General features: G+C 40.6%; 1 protein-coding gene across 3 annotated transcripts in view; it reads right to left on the reverse strand.

Annotated features, from left to right (window-relative positions):
- The window catches only part of BAZ1B (bromodomain adjacent to zinc finger domain 1B), an 82,458-nt gene extending 57,043 nt beyond the window's left edge, over positions 1-25,415 (reverse strand). Inside the window, exons 1-5 of one of the 3 annotated variants that reach the window (XM_021086315.1) lie at positions 25,277-25,415; positions 24,928-25,045; positions 16,514-16,630; positions 10,733-10,877; positions 2,143-2,344 (exon numbers count right to left, since the gene is read on the reverse strand). In XM_021086315.1, coding sequence (XP_020941974.1) covers positions 2,143-2,344; positions 10,733-10,877; positions 16,514-16,630; positions 24,928-25,034 — 571 coding nt within the window. In that variant the 5' untranslated portion in view covers positions 25,035-25,045; positions 25,277-25,415. Of the gene's footprint in view, positions 1-2,142; positions 2,345-10,732; positions 10,878-16,513; positions 16,631-24,927 lie in introns of all 3 variants that reach the window. The other 2 variants (XM_003354497.4, XM_005661976.3) reach the window with 2 other exon arrangements.

Here is a 25,617-nt window from a genome sequence, read left to right on the forward strand (position 1 = left end):
GGGCCATCTATAACCTTATTAGGAATGGTTTCAAGAGTAAAGAGACAGAAGTTAGACTCTAATAGCCTAAGGAAGAAACGGATAATCAGAAAATGGAGACAACATTCTCAAGAATCTTGGCTTGAATGAGTAAGACAGAAATAGAACAATAGAGGGAAGGTATGTTTTTGTTTTTAGAAAATGGGACTTTGTCTATAAATTGAGAACCATTACAGAGAGGGTTAAAAACACTGTAGAATAATAAAAGCTACCCCAACCCTTGAGAAAGGAAGAAGGAATGGAATTCAAGTCTCTTGACCAAGAGGAAGGCAAAGCTCCCCTCTGAAAAGAAGGAAGAATATAGATATTTGTAACAGGGAGGTTAAGGACACAAAACTGACAAGTTTCTGCCCAAGACATTATTTTTTTTCCCATAAAGTAGGAGGAAGCTTAGCCTGTGAGAAAACATTTTGTATAGGAATTTGTCTATCACATTTCTATGCAAATTATCAATTTTCCCCTTGAAAACATTCAGAGTAGTAGATCATAACATAAATTCTTTTTTTTTTTTTTTTTTTGCTTTTAAAGGCCACACCTGTGGTATATGGAAATTCCCAGGCTAGGCGTCAAATCAGAGCTACAGCTGCCGGCCTACACCACAGCCACAGCAACACCAGAATCTTAACCCGCCAAGCGAGGCCAGGGATCAAATCCATGTCTTCATAGGTACTACTTGAGTTCATTACCACTAAGACACAGTGGAATTCCCCGTAACAAATTCTTTAGCCTGCCTACCTACCATTCCTTCCACTTATTACCAGTAACATTATATCCCAAAATTAAAATCTAAACAATGGCATCTAACACCCTAAAAATGAGACCAAAGCCTAAAACTAGGGGCTCCTAGTAAACAATACTTAAAGCATAAAACAACTATATTCCAATAATCTGATTCTGAAAGTGTTAGAAGACTTCACTAACACTTAACCAAGACATCAGCTAACACCTAGCCAAAACACTTCGCAACATCAAATCTTGTAAATCGTAAGTAATTCACATGTTAGAAAACCTGGGTTATCAAAAAGAAGGAAAAGAGGAGTTCCTGTTGTGGCTCGGTGGTTAATGAATCCAACTAGGAACCATGAGGTCCCTGGCCTTACTCAGTGGGTTAAGGATCTGGTGCTGCCACGCGCTGTGGTGCAGGTTACAGACACGGCTCAGATCCCTCATTGCTGTGGCTGTGGTGTAAGCCGGCGGCTACAGCTCTGATTTGACCCCTAGCCTGGGAACCTCCATATACCACGGTGCAGCCCTAAAAAGACAAGGAAAAAAAAAAAAAAAACCAAAGCAACCATCTAGAGACACAAACCAGAATGGAAGACATACAGCATAACATTCTAATAAAATGTTGTAATTCAGATTTTGTAACGGTGAAATAATGAGGTAAAATTTGATACTCCAACAGTCAGGGAGAGGAGGGATCAATATACACAAGCTCTTTAAGTCATCATTTTTTGGAGACAGAAGGAAATCAATCCCAGTCAAATTCCTTATTTATAAAGCTTTTAAAAAAAAAAGAAAAAAAAATCCTCAGAGAATGAATCATTTTCCCAATGGGCAATGTCTCAGTTCTTAAAAATATTATTGTTAGGCCTCCAGGTCCCTAAAAATTACTTTTAGATATCACAGTGTTTCAGAATTCTGGCAGCTCCCGTCTGACAGGGACTTGAGCTGTAGATTACCAATAAAAGGAGGGATCTCCAAACCGACACGCTGGCTCACAGTGTGAGGAGAAACGGAATTAAGAATTTACCCTTCCTGCTCTGATCGCCCTGCTTCTACACATATAGACATACTTCCAACCTGAAGAGAAAAGGCAGGCAAACTTTCTTTCCCATCTTGAGTAGCTATGTATGTGCACACAGATTTCTAAGCAACTAGAGGAAATGACTTCCCAATGGTTTTAACTGTGTAGGGAGATTTAAATCTTGATTCACTCTGTAGGTATGTATATGAGCTATTTTCTGAATCATAAATGAACAAAAGCATGTCGATCAATCTGCACAACTCAATTACAAATTTAGTTGCCAGAAACTCAAAAACATCTGTCCATAATAAAACAAACAGAGGTGCATAACTAAGGAAAGGTAGTATCATACATACTAATACTCTCTCTCCTTCCTTCATTCTCTTTCACAATTGCCTCCTTCTTTGGATGGTCCTGAGCGATCTGGCTAGAATTCTCTTTGTCACTTGAGGGAGAATCGCAGGCGCCATCAGATTTCTTCTCAGTGGCCTCTTCATCCACCTTCTCCAAAGGATGAATCTTCACAATCCTCACCTTGAGCATTTTTTCTTTCCCAACCTATCAGGGAGACAGGACAGAGAATCAAAGGTAATACAATTAAGAACTAGAAACCTAAAGTTGAAAATATATTATCCAATAAACACTACACCTCACCTAACCAAAAATTCACTACAACTCTAACATAGCCAAGTACAGTGATTTTTTCCCAACTTTATGTCTCAAACTTCCAGGCTGATGATATACGGTATCTTAAAAAAATGATCACACTCTAACTCATAATTCATGCTCCAGTGTACTAAGGCCAAAGGGCAACCACTGCACAAACCTGAGACGTATAAATAAAGGTCAAGAATTTCCACTTTCTAAAATATCAATTTTATATATATATATATATGTATATACCTAATTATTCCAGAACCATCTGTTGAAAAGACTGTCTTTTCTTCATCTAATTACCTTGCCATCTCTATCAAAAATCAGTGGTGTGTGTGTGTACTTCTGGATGCTATTCTGTTCCACCGATTCATCTTTATACCAATTTCACACCACCTTTATACTTTAAAATAAGGCTCAAAATCAGACGGTATTAGGACTCTAACTTTGCTGTTCTTTTCCAAAGTTGTTTTGGCTAGGTTCTTTTTGCCAGATCCTTGACCCACTGCATGATGGTGAGAACTCCTTGGCAAGGTTCTTTACATTATAATCGGCTTGGCGATTCCTACAAAAGAGTTGCTGGGAATTCACTGTTAATTGTATGGAATCCATACATCACTCTGGCATCTTAACAATATTGAGTTTTCTGACCAATGAGCAAAGTCTACTTCTCCATCATTCAAGGCCTTCTTTAATTTCTCTCAATATTTTATAATTTTGTGTAGAGATCTTGTGTATCTTGTCAAATTTACTCCCAGAATATTTCATATTTTTTGATATTACTGTAAATGATATTGATTGTTAAAATTTCAACTTCCAATTGTTTGATGCTAACACAGAAATGCAAATTGGTTTTTGTATAGTGAGCCCTTCACTTCCTCAGGTTTCACATCCATGGATTCAACCAACCGGATTGAAAATACTTAAAAAAAAAAAAAAAAAAAAAAAATCCAAAAAATTCCAAAAAGCAAAATGTGAATCTCTCACACACTGGCAACTATTTATACTGCATTTACATGGCATTAGGTATTATAAGTTTTCTACAGATGATTTAAAGTACCAGAAGATGTGCAGAGATTAAATGCAAATACTACGCCATTTTACAGATGGGACTTGAGCATCTACGGACCTTGATATCCACAGGGTCCTGGAACCAACCCTTCACAAACACCAAGGGATGACTGTAATTTCTCCTGCTACCCTGCTAAACACTTATTAGTTCTGGTAGCTTTTACAGTAGACTCCAAGAGAGTTTCTACATAGACACTCGTGTTGCCTGCCGTTTTACTTCTTCCTTTCCAATTTGGATGACTCTCATTCCTTTTTCTGACTAAAACCGGTAATACAATGTTAACTAAAGTCAGAAAGAAGACATTCAGGCTTTTACCATTAGTATGCTACTAGCTGTAAGTTATTCTGTAAATATCGTTTATCAGGTTAAAGAAGTTTCTATTTCCAGTTTTCTGGGAGCTTTTATTAGGAATTCAGATATTGTCAAATGCTTTCTGTGTGTAAATTGAGATAACCATATAGTTTTTCTTCCTGTTTATCAATAAGGAGAATGACAAATTTAAAACCTCGCATTCTTAGGATAAATTCTAGTTGGTCAATATGTACTATTCTTTTAATATAATGTTGGATTTCACTTGCTAAAATTTTTATTAGAATTTTTACATCCATGTTGAGTAGACAGTTTTGTGAACATAACTGTTTTTTCCTTAGTCTGTTTTTTTTCTTGTAATATGCTTATATGGTTTTGGTATCAGGGTAATGCTGAGCCCATAAAAGAATCTGTAAAGAATTCTCTTCTTTTTCTGAAATAATTTATATAGAATTAGTATCATTTGTTCCTTGAATGTCTGGTAGAATTCACAAGTGACAATATTTGGGCCTGAAATTTTCTTTATGGGATGATTACTAACTACAAATTCAATTTATTTAATAGTGTGCCATTAAAGGTTTCTATTTTTTCTTCAGTGGGTTTTGGTAGTTTACGTCTTTCAATTTTTTTTTGGTCTTTTTGCCTTTTCTAGGGCTGCTCCTGCAGCATACGGAGGTTCCCAGGCTAGGGGTCCAATTGGAGCTGTAGCTACCGGCCTACGCCAGAGCCACAGGAATGCGGGGTCCGAGCTGCGTCTGCAACCTACACCACAGCTCATGGCAACGCCGGATCCTTAACCCACTGAGCAAGGCCAGGGATCGAACCCGCAACCTCATGGTTCCTAGTCGGATTTGTTAACCACTGTGCCACGACGGGAACTACTCTTTCAAAGAATTTACTCATTTAATCTGTCAGGCTTATTGGCATAAAGGTGTTCACAATATTCCCTTTTTATCCTGTTGATATCTGTAGGCTCTGTTCCAGTGTCACCTAATTCTTCATACTGGTCAATTTGTGTCTTCTCTTTTAACCTCTTTGACTAGAAGTTTTTCAATTTTATTGATCTTTTCCAATTGGTTTCACTGATTTTCTCTATGGTTTTCCGTTTTATTGATTTTTGTCCTTATCTTTGCTAATTCCTTTCTTCTATTTCCTTTAGATTCTTTTTCTTATTTCTCAAGGTAGAAGCCAAGATCAGTGATGTGAGACCTTTTTTTTCTAACATAGATGTGTAGTGCTATTCATTTCTTTTAAACACCACTGTAACCAGTATCTTACAAATTCTAACATACTGTTTTCATTTTCCACTCAGTTTGAAATATTTCTAATTTCTCTTTTGATTTCTTCTTTATAAATAAGTTAAAGGTGTGTTTTTTTTTCCAATTATTTGCAATTTTCAGATACTTGTTATTGATTACTAATTTAATTCCATTTTGGTCAGGGTATATATTTTGTACGATCTGACCACTTTTGAGGGTTTATTAAAGTGACTTTTTTTTTTTAAAAAGGAAGTTTTTTGTTTTTTGTTTTAGTTCCACACCCACGGCATATGGAAGTTCCCAGGCTAGGGGTCAAATCAGAGATAGAGCTGCCAGCCTATATCACAGCCACAGCAACTGGGGATCTGAGGTGCGTCTCTGACCTACACCACAGCTCATGGCAACACTGGATCCCTGACCCACAGAACGAGGCCAGGGATAGAACTGGTATCCTCATGGATACTAGTTGGGTTCGTTAACCACTGAGCCACGACAAGGACTCCCAAGGTGATTTTTTTTTAATGGCCTAGAGTATGGCCTACCTTTTAAAATATGGACTTGAAAGAAATGTGTAGTCTGTAGTTATTAGGTTGAATGTTTCATAAATGATGATTATGTCAAGTTGGTTGATAACGTCATTTGGGTTTTCTATATTCTTGCTAAACTTTCTACTTTTTCTACCAGTTACTGAGAAGGGGGTGGGGGGGTGCTGAAATCTCCAATTATAATTTTGATTTACCTATTTCTTTTTATACTTCTATTTTTGTTTCATGTTTTTGAAGCTCTCATTAGTAAATGCATAAACATTAAGGACTGCTATGTCCTCTTAATAAACTAACCCCTCTGTCATTCTGAAACTCTTCTTTATTCATAGCACTATTCCTTGTCCTAAAACCTACTTTTTCTAATACTTATATAACCATTCCAGATTTCTTATGACTGTTAGGATAGTATCTTTTTTCTATCCTTTTACTATCATTCTGTTTGTATCTTTCTTATAGGCAGCATATAGCTGAGTCTTGCTTTTTTATTCAATCTGACAATCTCCACTTTTCTTTTTTTTTTTTTTAGGGCCACACCCACAACATATGGAAGTTCCCAGGCTCGGGGTCAAATCACAGCTCTTGGCCACCAGCCCACACCACAGTCACAGCAATGCCAGATCTGAACCATGTCTGCAACCTACACCACAGCTCATGGCAACGATGGAGCCTTTAACCCACTGAGCAAGGCCAGGGATCAAATCCACAACCTCATGGTTTCTAGTCAGATTCATTTCTGCTGTGCCATGAGACGGAATCTCTTTCTAACTGAAGTTTTTAGATCATTTATATTAAACATTATTATAGATAAGGTTAAGTATTTGCTTTCTATTTAGCATCATCAAAACTAAAAACTGCTCTACAAATGACACTGTTAAAGAGAATAAAAACACAAGCCTTAGATTGGGAGAAAAAGCACAAGCATATCCCTAACAAAGGATTTGTATCGAGAATATATAAAGAAGTCTCACAACTCAAAAACAAGAAAATAGAGAGTTCCCATCATGGTTCAGTGGTTAGCGAACCTGACCAGCATCCACAAGGACACAGGTTCGATCCCTGGCCTCGCTCAGTGGGTTAAGGTTCTGGCATTGCCGTGAGCTCTGGTGCAGGTCACAGACGCAGCTCGGAACCCAAGTTGCTGTGGCTCTGATATAGGTCAGCGGCTACAGCTTCCATTCGACCCCTAGCCTAGGAACCTCCATATGCCACAAGTGTGGCCCGAAAAAGACAAAAAGATCAAACATAAAAATAAAAAATAAGGAGTTCCCGTCGTGGCTCAGTGGTTAACGAATCCGACGAGGCACCACGAGGTTGCAGGTTCGATCCCTGGCCTTGCTCAGTGGGTTAAGGATCCGACGTTGTCATGAGCTGTGGTGTAGGTCAAAAACGTGGCTCGGATCCCGCGTTGCTGTGGCTCTGGTGTAGGCCGGCGGCTATCGCTCCATTTCAACCCCTAGCCTGGGAATCTTCATATGCCGCAGGAGCAGCCCAAGAAATGGCAAAAAAGACAAAAAAATAATAAATTAAAAAATTAAAACAAGAAGAAAGGAGTTTCCGTCATGGCTCAGTGGAAGTGAATCTGACTAGTATCCATGAGGACGCAGGTTCAATCTCTGGCCTTGCTCACTGGGTTAAGGATTCAGCATTGCCATGAGCTGTGGTGTAGGTCGTAAACTCGGCTTGGATTTGGTGTTGCTGTGGCTGTGGTGTGGGCCAGTGGCTACAGCTCCAATTCAACCCCTAGCCTGGGAACCTCCATATGCTGTGGGTGCGGCCCTAAAAAGACCAAAAAAAAAGAAAAAGGAAATAAACAATCCAATTTAAATTTACATTTTTAAATGGAGAAAGATTTGAACAGACACTTCGCCAGAGAAAATACAAATAAAAGGATACCAACAAGCACAGAAGATGCTCAACATTATTAAAAAGTATAGATACTCAATTAAAAACCTGAGTCAAAGGGCATATTCAACTGTATTCAGTAATGTCAAGGCATTTACCAAAATAGATAGCAGTGAATGAGCAGCTCTACATTCTTGTCAAAAACTGGCATTATTTTGACTTATTCATATTTATCAATTCAATATGTATAAAATGACCTCACCATGGTTTCAATTTGATTTCCTGGATGACTAATAAATTTAAACATCTTTTCATGTATTTATGGACGCACCTATTCTCTAATCTCTCCCTCTCCCTTCTTCAAACTTTTCCTCCTCCACCTTGCAGGTATGTGCGGAGTATTTGCCTTTTGCCCCTCCACATATGTCTCGTCTTCTTATCTTGCTCTGTGCTTAAATAGGCTGACCTTTATGAACTACATCAAAGGGCTCCTTTGCCCTCCAGATTTTGCTGAGTTCCGCCCGAGGGAAGCATTAGCAAAAAATGATATGGTAGAAGAAAAGTGGCGAGGGGGTATTTATTCCCCTGTCTGGCAAGTGGTTAACTCTTGCTACACAAGTGCTTTTTTCTACAATTACATTACTCTCTTCTAGTATTCACTTCCTCCCCTTGTCTACTTGGGATTTAGAAGTAATAAAGCCTCTCTACTGTTGATGGCCGTGAGGTACTTCATTTTTCCTTGTTAGTTTTCTTTGACCCAGATCAGATTACTGTCTGTTGTCTACAGTCCCTTTATCAAACTCAATTCAGTTACACCATTTAAATATGCCATTTGTTTCCTGCCAGGACAATGAATGATATAAAGTGTATGACTAGGAGTTCCCTGATAGCTCAACAGGTTAAGGATTCAGTGTTGTCACTGCAGTGATACAGGTTCGACCCCTGGCCTGGGAACCTCTGCATGCCACAGGCAAGGCCAAAAACAAACAAACAAAAAACCCACCAAAACAAAAGTGTGTGATTAAAACTTGATAACAATCCCACAGACATTACAAATATTAAAAAGAGCTGGGAGACATAGAGTCAAAGTAAATTAAGCAAAGAACAATGACTTGGAAACCAGACAGACTAACTGGCTACTGTTGGGCTACCTAAGCCATTCCCCTTCTCCTTTTCTCTTGCCAGTCCGCCTCTTTCAAGGCTTTAAAAAAAAGCAATATTCACTTTCTCAGGCCCCTTGCAACTAAGGACAGTTATGTGAGCCACGGTGTAGCCAGTAACATGTAAAGATAAGACAGAACAGGGAGGAATACGCTTCTGGTAAAGATTTTACTACGCTTAGACAAGCATTTCCTCACTCTAAACACAATTTCACACCAAGAGACAACAAAGCTAAGGACAAAACTAAACATACCAACAAGAGCAGGAGAGAAAGGCAGAAAGACAGCGTCTAGGTCCCTGACAGCATTCATCAGCCTCTATACCAAACTTGGAATTGCCTAAGACTTATTATGTGAGATAAATCTAATATCTTCATTGATTAAGCTGATGTTGTCCCAGAGTGTTCATATCTTCAGACCTTGGAGCTTGTTAGGCCTTTCAGGCTCCACTCTAGACCTTCTGAATCAAACTCTCAGGGGATGGGGCCCAAGAATGTACATTCAGTCATCCTCTAAGTGATTTTAAGTAGACTAAAGTTTGAGCAGTCCTGGGCACTATCAGTCAGCTATTTAATTACAAAGAGCTGAAATCACTTACATCGACCTGAGTGAGTTATTTACACACATCTGAGACTGTTTACCACCTCAACTTTTCCGAGCAGATTCTGTAAGACATTACGTAAAGCAACTAGTCCAGTATCTGATAGATACAGAAATTCAATAAATATTAGTTTCCTTTCTCCTGAATCTTACTTTAAGATTTCAAAGGCTTATATAGGGACTGTTTTAGTGCTAGATAAACAGTTTTACCTATTTCCTTTTTTTTTTTCTTTTGGCTAAACATGTGGCATTTGGAAGTTTCCTGGTGAGGGATCAAATCCAAACCACAGCTTCAACCTATACCACAGCTGCGGCAACAATGGATACTTAACACACTACACCAGGCTGGAGGTGGATCCCAAACCGAAAGAGACAACACTGGATCCTTAACCCACTGCACCACAGCAGGAACTCCTATTTACGTTATTAATAGTTATCTTTGGAGTTCCCGTCGTGGTGCAGTCGTTAACGAGTCCGACTGGGAACCATGAGGTTGCGGGTTCGGTCCCTGCCCTTGCTCAGTTGGTTAACGATCCGGCGTTGCCGTGAGCTGTGGTGTAGGTTGCAGATGCGGCTCGGATCCTGCGTTGCCGTGGCTCTGGCATAGGCCAATGGCTACAGCTCCAATTCGACCCCTAGCCTGGGAACCTCCATATGCCGCGGGAGCAGCCCAAAGAAATAGCAAAAAGACAAAAAAAAAAAAAAAAAAAAAAGTTATCTTTGAGCTATTTGGGTTAGAAAATTTAAAAACAAATTTAAATAGAAAAAGAAAAAAGACAACTTGATCACTACTGTAGTGAAATGAAATCTTTTGCATGTAGATTCTACAGATTTGGACTAAACATCTGAAAGTCTTTTAAACAAAGTGTGAAAAAAAAAAGCAGGAAAAAAAGACAATATAGCATCAAGTTATCAAAAAGGGATAAAACAGGGAAAACAAGAGTTCCCTTGTGGTGCAGTGGGTTAAGGATCTGGCGTTGTCACTGCTGTGGCTCAGGTCACAGCTGTGGTATGAGTTCAATCCCTGGCCCCAGAACCCTCACATGCTACAGATGCAACAACAGGGAAAACAAAGGTGCCATGGTACACAGTATAACAATTATCATAATAATTTAACATTTCCAGAGTTCCCATTGTGGCTGAGTGATAACGCACCTGACTAGTATCCATGAGGACTTGGGTTTGATCCCTGGCCCCACTCAGGGAGTAGAGGATCCGGCATTGCCATGATATGCAGTGTAGGTCGCAGACGTGGCTCAGATCTGGTGTTGCTGTGTCTATGGGAACTTCCATGTGCCGCAGGTGTAGCCCTTTAAAAAAAAAAAATCAACATTTCCAATAATAAATGTGGTTCTAAAATGTGGTCCCTAAAATATTAAATGGACTTCAAATTTAACACAATTTTACACATGCAGAAATACGTTCTGTAATCTATGTTGGAAGCGCCAATCCTGTTAATGAGTCAAATCACATTTTTAAAAAAATAAATAAAAATAGGTGCTCACCTCGAAGTCACACTCTTCTCCCACAGCATATTTGGTCATAATCTCCAACCAAGCAGTATCTACTAACTTCTCTAAGGAGGCTGTGTTATGATGAACCATTTCCAGAACAAGTTTTTCATACCAAGCAGGGAACTCCTCCTTCAAACTAAACAAAGATGTCATTAGTTATCAAGAAAATGCAGAAAAGTCTATCCAGAGAGTTATTCAGGTCAGTTCAAAAAGTTGCGTAGCAAATATATTCAAGGCACTAGGGAATACAAAGATTAAAAACTATGGGGTATACAAGAGAAAAAAAAGAACATTTAAATGGCTTTGACAGACCTATCCATGTTAATTTTCTCACCTAAAAAATGAAAAAAAAAAAAAAATCACATCATTAGTAAGACTGAACCTTTTCCCATTAGTTTGTTTTTGCAGTTGACTTCCCTTTTCAGGTATGAATTATTTATTCATAACCTTTGCCTATTTTTTGTTTGAGAGACTGTAATTTGATTATCGTATTTCAGTCAATTAAATGCTTTTGTAAGCATTCATTCATTTAGTTCTCACGATATCCTGCGAGGGATCTAGAACTTTCATTTTATGGATAAGAAAAACAAAATACAAATGGTTAATGTGTTGGAACCATGACTTGAACTCCAAACCCCTAGCAAAGTAAAATAATGACTACCACTTTTCACTAGCAAAAAAGAACTTGAATTATTATACCAAATATGAGCAAGTGAATAGTGCAAAATAGCACACATATACTGTCAAAAACCTATGTTTCAATTCTCTGGGAAAGGAGTTTGACAAGTTACAAAAACTGTCACATGTACACAAAGATATTCACAGCTAGATGACTGATGAAAGCAGAAAACAGGAAGAAAGTGGAGTTCCCATTGTGGCTCAGTAGTAACAAACCCAACTAGTATCTCATATTGCTGTAGCTGTGGTGTAGGCTGGCAGCCAATGCTCCAATTCAACCCCTAACCCGGGAACTTCCATATGCTGCAGACTCGGCCCTAAAAAGCAAAAAGAAAAAAAGAAAAAAAAAGTAGGAAGAAACAAAATGGATAGTTGTTAGATATCCAATTCTGATTGGATAGTTTATCACTTGCAGCATGAGGACATTCATGAAAAACCAAGTATTACATTTATTATCATACTTAAATATTCTCAATCACTCTCAATGCTGTTAATAAGGACAAATGTTCCTCCAACGGCTAGACTTAAAATCTCTTATCACACTCCCTTCACAATTAATTAACCTACAAAGTTATCTGCTTCCCCCCCCCTTTTTTTTTGGTCTTTTTAGGGCCACACCCTAGGCATATGGAGATTCCCAGGCTAGGGGTTGAATCAGAGCTGTAGCCACAGCCATGCCAGATCCAAGTCACCAGATCCAAGTCCCATCTGCGACCTACACCACTGCTCACAGCAACTCTGGATCCTTAACCCACCGAGCAATGCCAGAGATGGAAACTGAGTCCTCATGGATGCTAGTCGGATTCGTTTCCGCTGAGCCACGACGGGAACTCCTATTTCGCAATTATGATCAACAATCTTCTAAGTCTCCCTGAGCCTTTGTTAAGACTGTTTCCTTTGTCCTCTTCCCACTGTCTTCCCTCCCAGCTTAATCATCCGTCCCGGATGTCCTCAGCCTTCCTTAATTCCATGGGGCCTTTCCTGGCCCCTAAAAATTCATTCTCTCTTTCTATTAAGCCTCCCAATCATTCAAGCTTAAAAGAGTCATTGTAGATACTTCTAAGGAGTGAGGTTGGACAATGATGTTCAGATTCTTTTACTGATTTTGTACTGTTTACATACAGTATGCATTTCTTTTATAATCAGAAAAAAGTATTTCTGCTTTGAGTAAAAAAATTATAAAATCTCACTATCTTTTTCAATAGTTACTCCCAACACTCCTTATATTTTGTTAGCTATCAAATCACATAAAACATTCCCCAACTGCTTCTTTAGAACTTTGCTCTGATGTAATAGATTCTAAGGTCAAATAAGTTTAAAACTCCTAAGGTTAAACCAAGCTAAAGTTTCTTTACTAGTCTTCTGAAAATCTTTAATATGCTAATATGTATTATGACTTTTCAAGAACAAAGTCTAAGTGGTTTTCCAAAATTATGGCCCAAAGCCCCTTTCAGAATGACAATCCATCTCATTCTTACTATTCCCAATAATGCCATGATTCCCTAGCCAAATACTCTCCTAGCTAGCCTACAAAGACTTTCCACCCGCCTCTTCCCTCTTTAATATATCCTGCACATTGCTTCTGGACTAATCTCCCAAAGCACAACCCAATCATCAAAACCTCATATGTGCCTCTACTGTTCAAAAAATACTGAGTTCCCATTGGGGCTCAGAGGGTTAAGTACCTGACACAGTATCCCTGAACATGTGGGTTCTATCCCTGGCCTCAATAAGTGGGTTAAGGACCCGGCATTACCACAAGCTGTGGCATAGGTCATAGGTGCAGCTTGGATCCAGAGTAGCTGTGGTATAGGCCAGCAGCTGCAGCGCCTATTTGACCCCTATCCCAGAAACTTCCATATGTCACAGGTGAGTCCCTTAAAAAAAAAATATTGCTCTTCTCCCCTACTCCTTGGCTTTAAATTCCCACTTACCCACACAATATTTAGAATTGAGACTCATTTCTTCTCCTAACTGCAAAATTTCATCGTAGTGATGCCTACACCTATAGATATAACCCGCACCACCTTGAATAAAGTCTTTCTCACCAGGTTTTAAAAAAAAAGTATTGCTGTTCTCACTTCAATCACTGAATTAATCACAAACGTCTCATCTTGTCTTTTGCAATTAGGCACAAACTACCCTTCAAGGGTAGGTCTCAGTAAGTTTTCCCCAGAAAATGACTCTAGTCTCTCTAACCTCTAAATTCCTACCACACTTTATGTCTTTGTGTGGAGGGAAGCGATTTTTCTTTTTGAAACTAAATTCTCTAACAGTTTTCACCTGATCCTCTTTGGGTTTTCCAGGTACATGATCATATTATAAGCAACAATAATTGACCCCCTCCTTATTACTCTTTATTTGTTGTAGGTTATTATCTTTTATTCACAGAGAATTTTCACACACCCAAAAAGACATCCAGAGAAATTAACAATACCTCTGTTTCGCAAAGAGCCAACAGTAAGTGCTTTATACAGCACGAGGACCAATTCAAGAATAAGTCAAGGAGTTCCCATCGTGGCGCAGCGGAAACAAATCCGACTAGGAACCATGAGATTGTGGTTCAATCCCTGGCCTTGCTCAGTGGGTTAAGGATCCGGCATTGCTGTGAGCTGTGGTGTAGGCCGGCAGCTGTAGCTCCCATTAGACCCCGAGCCTGGGAATCTCCATGTGCCACAGGTGCAGCCCTAAAAAGCAAAAAATAAGTAAATAAAAAATTTTTTTAAATTAAAAAAAAAAAGGAATAAGTCAAATAGGAGATCTGCCCTCAAGTTTACAAGCTACTACAGGGGTCAGCAGCAGACCATGAGTTAAATCCACTCTGCTACCAGTTTGTGTAAATAAAATTTTACAGGGACCCAGCCTCTCCCATTCACTTGTGTATTGTCAATGGCTATTTTCATTGTACAACCTCAAAGTTGAATAGCTGAGACAGAGACCACAGGGCCCACAAACCCTTAAATATTTACTAACTGGCGTATTACAGAAAAAGTGGGTCAAACCCAAGTCTAATACACTAAATAAGGCATATACATAAATAACACTCATCCAAAATGGAATGATGTCAGTGACCCAAGCAAAGAACAAACACACACTAGGTTAACAGACTTAATTAGTTATTATTAATTATTAGTCAATGATGGAGCCATTACTAGACCCAGGTCTCCACTGAAGCCAGTGCTGTTACACAACCAAAAGAGAGCAGAATTGTATTCAATTACTACATTGTATGCTTTCTACTTATCTACTATCAAGAGAAGTCACTGAGAAGTCCACAGAGTTTCTACTCCAAATTTTCAAGAGTACTGTTTTTTTTTATAGTAACAATAAATGGAGTCTAATCTTTAAAAATTGTGAGTCACTATATTATACACCTATAACTAATATACTATCAACTATATTTCAAAAAAAAAAACCTAAAAAAAGGAGTTCCCTGGTGGTTCGGCAGGTTAAGAATCCAGTGTTATCACTGCTGCGGCACAGGTTAAGGTCATGGGGTCAATCTAACTGATTCCTGGCCTGGGAACTTTCACATGCCTCTGCTACAGCAAACAAACAAAAACACTTAAAAAAAAAAAAAAAAAAAAATCACCTTGGAGTTCCCGTCGTGGCTCAGTGGTTAACAAATCCGACTGGGAACCATGAGGTGGCGGGTTCGATCCCTGGCCTTGCTCAGTGGGTTAAGGATCCGGCGTTGCCGCGAGCTGTGGTGTAGGTCGCAGACGTGGCTTGGATCCCCTGTTGCTGTGGCGCAGGCCGGCAGCTACAGCTCCAATTCAACCCCTAGCCTGGGAACCACCATATGCTGCAGGAGCGGCCCTAGAAAAGGCAAAAAGACAAAAAGACAAAAAAAAAAAAAAAAAAAAAAAAAAAAAAAAAAGACCTATAGCAGAATCAAAAAAAAAAGGGGGGGGGATACAAATGACTTATTTGCAGAACAAAAACAGACTCACAGAACTCACAGACTTTGAAAAACTTATGGTTACCAAAGGGACAGGTGGGGGGCGGGGGGGGGGAATGGAGTGGGGGTTTGGGACTGGCATATGCACAATGAGATAGCTGGAATGATTGGCCAATAGGGACCTGCTGTACAGCAAAGAACGCTACCCAGTATTCTGTAATAATCTATGTGGGGAAAGGATCAGAATGGATATGTGAATATGTATGACTGGGTCACTTTGCTGTACAGAAGAAATTATCACAGCCTTGTAAATTAACTATACTTCAATAAAACTTAAAAATATTTTAATGTTTAAAAATTTTTAAATAATAAAACTAAAAAAGTAGTATTATCTCTAGTTTCTACTTATATTTTACATGCTTCTACTGTCTAAAACTCTGAATGCTTTCTTTGAAAGAATACCCAAATAAGCCCACTGAATACAGACAGGATTTTTAAGACACCTCTTTCAATCACTCCACTGAGCCACAAAGAGAACTCCCAAATTGTGTATTATTTTTTGATAGCTGCTATAAATACTGTCTTAGGAGTTCTCCTTGTGGCTCAGCAGTAACAAACCTGACTAGTAACCATGGACACAGGTTCAATCCCTGGCCTTGTTCAGTGAGTTAAGGATCCAGCATTGCTGTGAGCTGTGGCTGTAGGTCACAGACTCAGCTTGGATCCCATGTTGCTGTGGCTCTGGCGTAGGCCGGCAGCTATAGTTCCAATTCCACCCCTAGCCTGGGAACCTCCATATACCTTGGGTGCAGCCCTAAAAAAGACCAAAAAAAAAAAAGTCTTAAATTTCAAATGACCACAAAATAAAACTTTCTAATTTGCTGCCTCTATATTACTTCTAGGTTATACAAGCTTCCCTTTCTTAGAACCACATTTCTGAGTATTTACAAGGTAAAAGCATACAGGAAGAACACTTAAAAGCTTAGCAAATACCTAAATAAGTGAAGACACAACTATTTATTACACATACTTTATCACTTACAAAAGGACAATAGGCAAGACACCATTATACTAATGCAATGTATTCCGATTTATGCCCCATAAATTTAAATACAACTACTGTTTTATGGTTCTATTTCCCCTTCCTTAATAGTGTGAAGATGTACTGAAAGGACAGTGCTTCCACTACTTACAGTTCGGCAACTTCCTGTTCCTCCTCCCAGGCCTCTTTGTGTGTTAGCTGACTGCTTCCGGTACTCTTACACGTCCAAATGCGCTCACTGTATCTTTCCAAACGGGCTTCATACTCTCTGTCAGCAGAGGCTCAGGAAAATAACATTCAAGCAACAGAAGCAACTAAGCCATAAAATGCTTTTCATACATAGAAAAAAATCTGTAGAATCCTTTCTATACTGCACAGCATGAGAAGATAAAGTTATAAATCAGTGTTTTCAATAGGCAAATCCAAACAAAACCATAAAGACTAAAATATGACTAAGCATGTCACGATTTATAAACATCAGTATCTTGGTACAGGAGTTCCCTGACAGCCTAACAGGTTAAGGATCCAGCACTGCTATGGTCTGTGGCTCAGATCACTGCTGTGATACGGGTTCAATCCCTGACCAGGAAACTTCCAGTGTAACAGTCAAAAAAAATTCTTCAGTCCAAAGGTATTTTCTTCAATTCACTCAAGTTTCATTTCACAAGACTCACACAGTGCTAAAAATTAGTAAGAAAAAGAGGCGAAATAAAACACAAGTCATAAAGAGTAAGAATTTAAGGTATGTGAAGTTGTTACACACCTCAGATGGTCAGCAAGTTTAAGAATCACCTCCACAGCAAGAGGAGACGACTACACAGGTCTCACGGGCAGTTTGGAATAACCCTGTGCATATGTTAATGATCCATTTCCTAATAGCCTTCCAGTCTACCTTGGAAACACTGGTAGAATCTCTAGGGTTTAAAGATAAATTCCATAAAGTACTAAAAATAAATCTGACATGGTATTCTTTATCCAGATTTTTGTTATCTCCAGTAACACTACATTCACGAGTCATTCACAAGTCCTTGTTCCATCTTTGTGAGGGAGATGGAAGAAGACAGCGCAGAAACCCATGCTGCGTACCTGGTAACTTTCCACACCATCCCATCTGGAATTCATTATCAGCCAGCGACACTCAGATTCAAATGATTAAGTACCTTATTTACTTTTATGCAGAGCAAAAGATGCTACGCAAGAAAACAAACTGACACCACAGCTAGAAAACTGGCTGTCAATCGCTGAACTTTTCAAGCGACACTTTTCACAGTACTTGAAACAAAAGTATTTAAACAGTTCCTCTTGTAATATTACCTCACAACTAAACCAATAATTCATTTTTTAATATGTGTAGAGTCTTGGTTTTCCAGGGGTACGAGCAGTTAAAAGACAAATGACAAGGGAGTCCCCGTCGTGGCTCAACAGTCAATGAACCCAAGTGGTGTTCATGAGGAGACGGGTTTGATCCCTGGCCTCACCCAGAAGGCTGGGGATCCGGTGTTGCTGTGAGCTGTGGTGTAGGTCACAGACGTGGCTCAGATCTGGCATTGCTATGATGCAGGCTGGCAGCTGTAGCTCTGATCTGCCCCCAGACTGGGAATTTCCATATGCCTCAGGTGCAGCCCTAAAAAGCGAAAAAGAAGGAAGAAAGGAAAGAAAGAGAAAGAAAGAATTACAGGGAGTTCCCATCGTGGCTCAGTGGAAATTTATCTGACTAGTATCCATGAGGATGAAGGTTCAATCCCTGGCCTCAGTGGGTTAAGGATGAGGCGTTGCCGTGAGCTGTGGTGTAGGCTTATGGCTCTGGCATTGCTGTGGCTCTGGTGTAGGCCGGCAGCTGTAGCTCTGATTCGACCCCTAGCCTGGGAACCTCCACATGCTGTGGTACGGCCCTAAGAAATCAAAAACAAAAATAAACAAACCATAAAAAAACCCACTGAAATTTTATAAAATCCCATAAAGAAAAGGAAATCACATGCTTCCACAGGGACATTATTATAAGGAATCAAAAACTGGATTTGTTTTCTGTCTTTGCACTTGGGGAGGGGAAGCAAAATAAAGAATCAGTAAGTGGATTTACTTAAACATTCAAAAAGCTTGATAACAGTTCTAATATATTATTCAGTTACACTGAAGAAATTCACCATGTAATCAGAGAGAATGTGAGATTAACAAATATGACTTAAAGAGAAAACATTTAAGTTTTTATTATTAGTTGTAACTTAAAAAAGATAACATGCCCAGTCCACTCTCCTTAGATTCAAGGCCCCTATGTGGCCAATAACACAAAAACTGCTATCACCTGGATGCCTCAGTGAGCCCTCAAATCCAAGCTTTTCTCAAGTAAATTCTTCCTACCCCTCCCCTCCCCTCCCCTCCCTCCCAAACCTGCTCCTTAACGGATATACCCAATCTCAATGAATGGCCCCAGTATCCAAGTCTGAAGTCAGGGAATCACTGTCACCTCTTCAGCCTAACTGTAACCACTTAGGCACATCTCAATTCAGTTCTTTCTCTCCAATAACAGCCGTATCTAATTCAGCTTCCAAGCCTCATTTCTCACCCAGGTGTAACATTTTAAAACATTTTAATTGGCCTCGTTGGTAATCAATCCTCTTCCAGTTCTTTGTGCTTCTCACCCTAACATCCTTTTTCTCTCAGTCTTATTTTTAAACCCATTTCTCCTGATTTAAAAATCTCATTTGCAGAGTTCCCACTGTAGCACAGCAGGTTAAGGATCCGGTGTTGTCTCTGTGGCAGCAAAGGTTGGACTACTAAGCGTGGTGGGTTAAGGATCCAGGATCCACTGTTGCCACAGCTGTGGCATAATCACAGCTGTAGCACCCATTCCACCCTTAGCCTGGAAACTTCCATATGCTGCGGGTGCAGCCCTAAAAAAGCAAAAAAAAAAAAAAAAAAAAAGAACATCCAAACTAAACACTTCACTTCTTATTCCCCCCATTACCAGTCAAAACAAAAGAAACACTGGATCCACTTTCCACTTCCAGGGTCCTCTGCAGCTGAGAATTAGCCCATTGGCTGTCAAAACATTATCCTGGGAGTTCCCGTTGTGGCGTAGTGGTTAATGAACCCAACTAGGACCCATGAGGTTGCAGGTTCGATCCCTGGTCTTGCTCAGTGGGTTAGGGATCCGGCGTTGCCGTAAGCTGTGGTGTAGGTCGCAGACACAGCTCAGATCCCGCGTTGCTGTGGCTCTGGCACAGGCCGGCGGCTACATCTCCAATTCAAGCCCTAGCCTAGGAACCTCCATATGCTGCAGGAGCAGCCCAAGAAATGGCAAAAAGACAAAAAAACACATTATCCTGACTCTTCCCTCAATCAATCACCAAATCCTGTCAAATCAACATAATTTCAGAAATCCTTCTACTACACTTCTCTCCATCTCAAGGGCTAGTAAATTTGTTCAGACCACTATTATCTATTGCTTAGATTATTTAATCACCACTTCTCAGTCTAGCTGCCGGGCTCAAGGCTGCAGAACCATTCTCCACACTGCGGCCACAGTAATCTTCCTAATCTAAAATTCTGCTTCTTTCCTGTTCAAATTTTTCAACAACCTCCAGTAAATTTAAAGCAAAGTCCAAACTTCTCAGCCTATCTCAGAGGACCTGTCACGCAGCCCTTTTATTACTCTCAACACTCCATCTCCATTCTCACTTCTTAGCTCCAGCCATGAAATTTCTCTTAATTTTTCAAAATCAAGAACCTTCAGGAGTTCCCACTGTGGCTCAGCAGTAATGAACCCAAGTAGCATCCATGAGAATGTGGCCTTGCTCAGTGGGTTAAGGATCTGGCAGTGCCATGAGCTGTGGCGTAGGTTGCAAACAAAGCTCAGATCCCAAGTTGCTGTGGAGCAGGCTGGCAGCTGCAGCTCCGATTCAAGCCTAGCCCAGAACTTCCATATGCAGGGTCAGCCCTTTTGAAAAAAAAAAAAAAAAAAAAGCAAGCAGGAGTTCCCATTGTGGCTCAGCGGCTAATAAACCCGACCAGCATGCATGAGGACACAGGTTCCATCCCTGGCCTCGCTCAGTGGGTTAAGGATCCAACATTGCCATGAGCTGTGGTGTAGGTCAGATGCAGCTCGAATCCAGCATTGCTGTGGCTGTGGCGAAGGCCGGCAGCTGCAGCTCCAATTCAACCCCTAGACTGGGAACCGCCATGTGCCACTGGCGCAGCCCTAAAAAGACAAAAAATTTCAAAAAATTAAAGATCAGGAGCCTTCAAAATTACAAACTCTTCAAAGGACACAGTCCTCTATTCTTCATCTAACTAAATTCTAACCATGCTTTAGATCACATCTTAAAAGTAACTTTCCCCAGGAAACATTCCCTTAACCCTAAAATGTGGCAGACGCACTTTCTTTGCAAATATCCACCTCCCTTCCAGAAAAAGAGTCTACCTCTCCGTCCACTGCCACGTGGCTTGCAAATGCCTCCCAGGAAAAGGACTGCATATCCCTCCCAACCATATTGGGCTTGGCCACTTGACTTGCTCCGACCAATAGATGCCATAGACACCACCTCCAGGAAGAAGCCTAAAAAGTCATCATGGGTTCCTCCAGATCTTTCTGTCTCTAGAAAAGGACACTGCAGACAGGGACTACTCCTTCAACCTGAGTCTTGGAATAAGAAAAATGTGCCTTTTTTTTTTCCCCACTCAGTTTCCTTTTTTTCAAATTTGGCCATTAGAAAAACTTTAATTACATGTGGCTCACATATTTCTATTGGACAGCACTATAAACCCACTGTTTACATCTAGGAATGAATGTCCTCTAATACAAAATTTTAAACTGACTAGTCATTCAAATTAGATTAATTTCAAAGTCAAAAACTGAAATTTCTACAACCGCTTACACTACATATTTTTAAGTTTATGTAAATCTGTCCTGGTTATTGCTTTGACTTATGGTAAGAGAAAAGCTACAGAAAAACTGAAAATGAAAGGAGAAAAAAAAGCCCACTAGAAGGACACTGAGTTAGCTGCCTCTAAATCCTATTTCAGATTTTAGGTTACCAATATAAGTCACTCACTCTCAAATAACCGCTCAGAGCAAATGCCAACTGAGCTTTTTATGTCCCAACGATTGCTGCACTTATAATTGCAGACAAAATGTCAAACCAATTCTCCAAAGGTTGTGTAAGCTATAAATGATAAGATAATTTCAAATCCTAGACTATCTCATCATGCATCTACTTTTTCAAGAGTTCAAGAACTCTCTCCTTACCACAATATGCTGCTTCTTTGTTTTCTTTAGCCTTTTAAGGATTGTTTCTTTCAATAAAGTACTTGATAGCCTGAAAGGAAGTGGCCCAGAAAAGTATGGAGGTTAAATATGCATAACTATAACCCTAAGAGTTCTAAATGGATGACAAACACCAACTCAAGGTCTGCTTTTTATCCTATTTTCTCTCTTTGGACTAGTGTGTCATTAAGTTAAAAATAACTCTAAAGCGGAATAACTTGTTACTTTAAAGAAATTAAATTATACAAGTCAACAGACAATCTTGCTCAGTATTCCAACTGTCCAATAAAATCCTGTCTTGCCTCAGCTCTTAAAAAGCTCTAGTCGGGTTTTTCTTAGGCAAATCAAGTTATTCTCGCCTAGAGCCAGAATAGCTGTATATTCTAACAGCCACTCTTTATTACACCACCTGAAAATTCTCTTACCTTGACGCTAAACTAGTTTCTATGCTTTAAAAACTAAAATAGTTAAAACAATACAACAACAACCACAAATTAATCTACAGCAGACTACACATAGGTTCAGTTCCTCCTTAAAATCCATCAACTTAAATACAGTCAGTGTGGAGTTCTACTCTCAAATAATTACATCAAGAAGTGAATCTGGTAAAGTTAACTTTTCCAGCTAAGATATGGTGTCCTGGAGTTCCCGCTGTGGTGCAGTGGGTTAAGAATTCAGCTGCAGCGGCTTGGGTCACTTCAGAGGTGTGGTTTGGATGGTTTGGATCCTTCACTCAGTGCAGTGGGTTAAGGACCCAAGGATCTGGCATTGCTGCAGCTGTGGTTCAGGTCACAGCTGTGGCTCGAATTCAAACCCTGACCCAGGAACTTCCATATGCCTTGAATGCAGCCATAAAGTAAAAAACAAAAACAAAAAAAGATCTGGTGTCTTGCCTGTAGTACTACTCTAGGAAGCAATGTACCATAGATTGAGCTACTGTACAATAAACATAATTATCAATATATAAATCTAGTTATCAAATATGTGCATCATTCACAACTACCACTGTAAGTTTAGTGACGATGTACAATAATACCTGCAAGAACACAATGCTCAGAGCTGTAAGTCAATAAAATATCATACAAATTTGCTACAGAATATATATACAATCAAGAGGAAGGTATTAGGAGAAAATTAGAGTATGAAATCCTATTAAAAACATAATTATAACTATAAATTAAGTAATAGAAATACTTCAAATGCAGCAGTTACCTAACCGCATACTTGTTCTCCTCTATGAAATCCCTAATAGCCTAATAAAGAAATATGTCAATCTGGCAACCACATAGCACAACTGCTTTAAAAACCATCCTCAAAGTGCTTCCACTAGAAGAAATTCCAAAGGGAGCAATTTCCCCCCAAATATGTAACAGTTTAAGAACTCCTTTGTAAAAAGGGTTCAGAATACTGGCATGGGAAATTTTAAAGATGAGGAATTTTTATTAAATACCTACCACTTAAAAAGTTTCACCTTTCAGTTTTCAACTGTCATCATTTAAAGAAATTCTTCATACACAGTTCAACGATTTCAGTAAATGATATGAAAAAGCCTAGGCTGCCAGTTCGAAATTAGCTATCTCGTCATTTTTTACAGAGCTCAGTGCCTATTACAGATTTAGAATTTGTCTCATAGAGTAGAGATTAATTTGCAGATTCTTATACTCCACTAGAACCAGGCCTGATAAATTAATAACCAATAACATTAGTATGAATAACCATCAGGTGCTCAAAAGCTGACATTTGAAAAGGATATGGCATAGTCCCAGAAGGAATTTTTTACTCCACTGATGTTTTGGAATGTTATTAAAAAAAAAAAAAGGTAGATCACTTTTAAAACAGGGTTGTATTTAGTAGAGCTAGAGCACTCCTCCAAAACAATCTAAAGTCCTAACAGAACAAGAAAAAGAACCAGACTATTCCTCCTACGACCCCCTTAAATGCGCTTTCTCTTATACCACAAACTGACACAAACAATGGACAAAGATTATTAAAAGTGAAGGAATAACATTTCATGTTGCTTCCTTGATTTACTTACAAGGATGAGGTACCGGCACTGGATTCTACTCCTGACTCTCATCATTCAGTGTATGACCTTAACAAGTCGGCCTCAACTGTCTGGGCCCACCTGGCCTACTCTGGCAGGAGAACCCACCATCTCCAAGATCCATTTCAGCTCTGAGATGCTACAGTTACATTTCAAGAGCCTTCCTAAAGCACAGACTCACTTTCCAAGTCCCTCTGTACTAAACACCTAACATCCACAATCTGCACTCACACAAGAGCGAGGTTACCCCGTAAAGCATCATATTAAAGAGAAGATCAAAGAGAAATGAAATCAAATGATATGGCTCACACTTGGCGCTTCCTCCTATACCGAGGCAAGCAAACTACTAAGAAATCAAGTTCTTCCAAAGGGAAGGGGGAGATAAAACTAAATAATACATTAGCCTTCACTCTTGAAGCTTTCTATTCACTAAAGAAAGCTTGATTCAGAAATCTTGTTTACACTTAAGCTTCATAAAGGATTTAGCTGGCATCCATTAAAAAAAAGTAAGAGTTGTACGACCTTCAACTACAAGACAAATAAAGCTTGTGAAAGAAATCTTAAGCAATGATTAGAAAGATGCTTCGTACTTAAAACATCAGCCTCGCGTTCCTCAAGCACAGCATAAAAACTTTAAGCGTGTCTTGGTATTTTTTTAAATATTGTTAGAAGACAAATACCTATCTGCTGTACACCGTCAAAATTCCTTATCTGTGCATACCCAGGGAAGAAAAGCATCCGCTCCTCCAAGGTAACTTTTTCCTGCTTTTTCTCTAAGTCTGGAAAATCACCAGTAAGTCCATCACCACCCTAAAGTCCACACGGGGGGAGCAAAACACAAATGCCCCTGCAGAGATTGACGTAGAACGCATCACCAAGATCACGAAGCTGCGCGAGTACAATCCCCAAAACTTAAGAAAAAAAGCAGCAGCAAAGGAAACCCAGTTTCTCCTGCTAATTAGGGCCTAAAACCAAACCCCTGGGAAATTGGTTGGAGGATCGCTCACCGACAGCGAGGCCCGTAGACAAAATGCGGGGTCCGGGAAAGGATGGAGGGCACAGGGCTCCAGAGCGGCCTGAACCCGGCCGGCCAGCCGGCCCTCCCGCCCCCGGAACTGCAGGCTCCGGGCTCAAGCTCCGGGTGCAGGCCCGCCGACGCCGGGCGCGCTGACAGCTGCCACTGGCCCGGGGCTGCGCGGCCCACCCCGCCCCACCCCACCCCGCGGGCGGCCTGGCCAGCGCGGCTGGAAAAGGATACTCCCGGGTGCGGAAGGCCTCCTGAGTGTGCGCGATGGTGAACAGCGGCTCTTCGCCTGGAAGCGGCTTCACCAGCGGGAAGGGCTTGCGGCCCAGGAGCGGCGCCATGGCGGCGGCGTCTGCGGAGGGGAAGACGTAGGCTCTCGGCGAGCCTGCGGCGCAACACTAGGCCCCGCGGCCGGGAGCAAGCGCCAGGCTCCCGGGGTGGGGTGGGGGAGGGGAGGGGTGAGAGGGCGGCGCGAACTCGGCTCCTTCAGGGCCAGCGCCGCCGCGCGAGGGCCATGGAACGGGACGCAAAGGCACAGAACTCCCACGCACACTGCCGCACCGCCCCGAAGCCTCCGGCCAACCTTCGCTACGGGTCCCAGCGTTCAGCAGTCACGACGCGTCCTCAGCTGCACCGGAGGAAATTATTGAAAAATGGCGGGAGATTCCCCTCCTCCCCCCCGCCCGGCCAGCGCACACACTAACTTGCTCCCCTGTGGCGCCGGTGGCGAATGCTCCAATAGGCTGAGAGCTGGTCAGCTCCCAGAGTCTATTGGCTCAGAGGAGCTGCCGCTCGGCCCTTGGGTCCCGCCCCCTTCCCGGGCTGCCTAGTTGGGTTGCAGCGCACTAGAGGGCAGTATGAAGAGGTGAAAGGTCAAGTTATGTAAGCGCCGGTGACAGAAGTGCGGGCCTCCAGCGGCAGGGT

Source organism: Sus scrofa, chromosome 3 (genome assembly GCF_000003025.6).
Source record: "Sus scrofa isolate TJ Tabasco breed Duroc chromosome 3, Sscrofa11.1, whole genome shotgun sequence".
NCBI lineage: Eukaryota > Metazoa > Chordata > Mammalia > Artiodactyla > Suidae > Sus > Sus scrofa.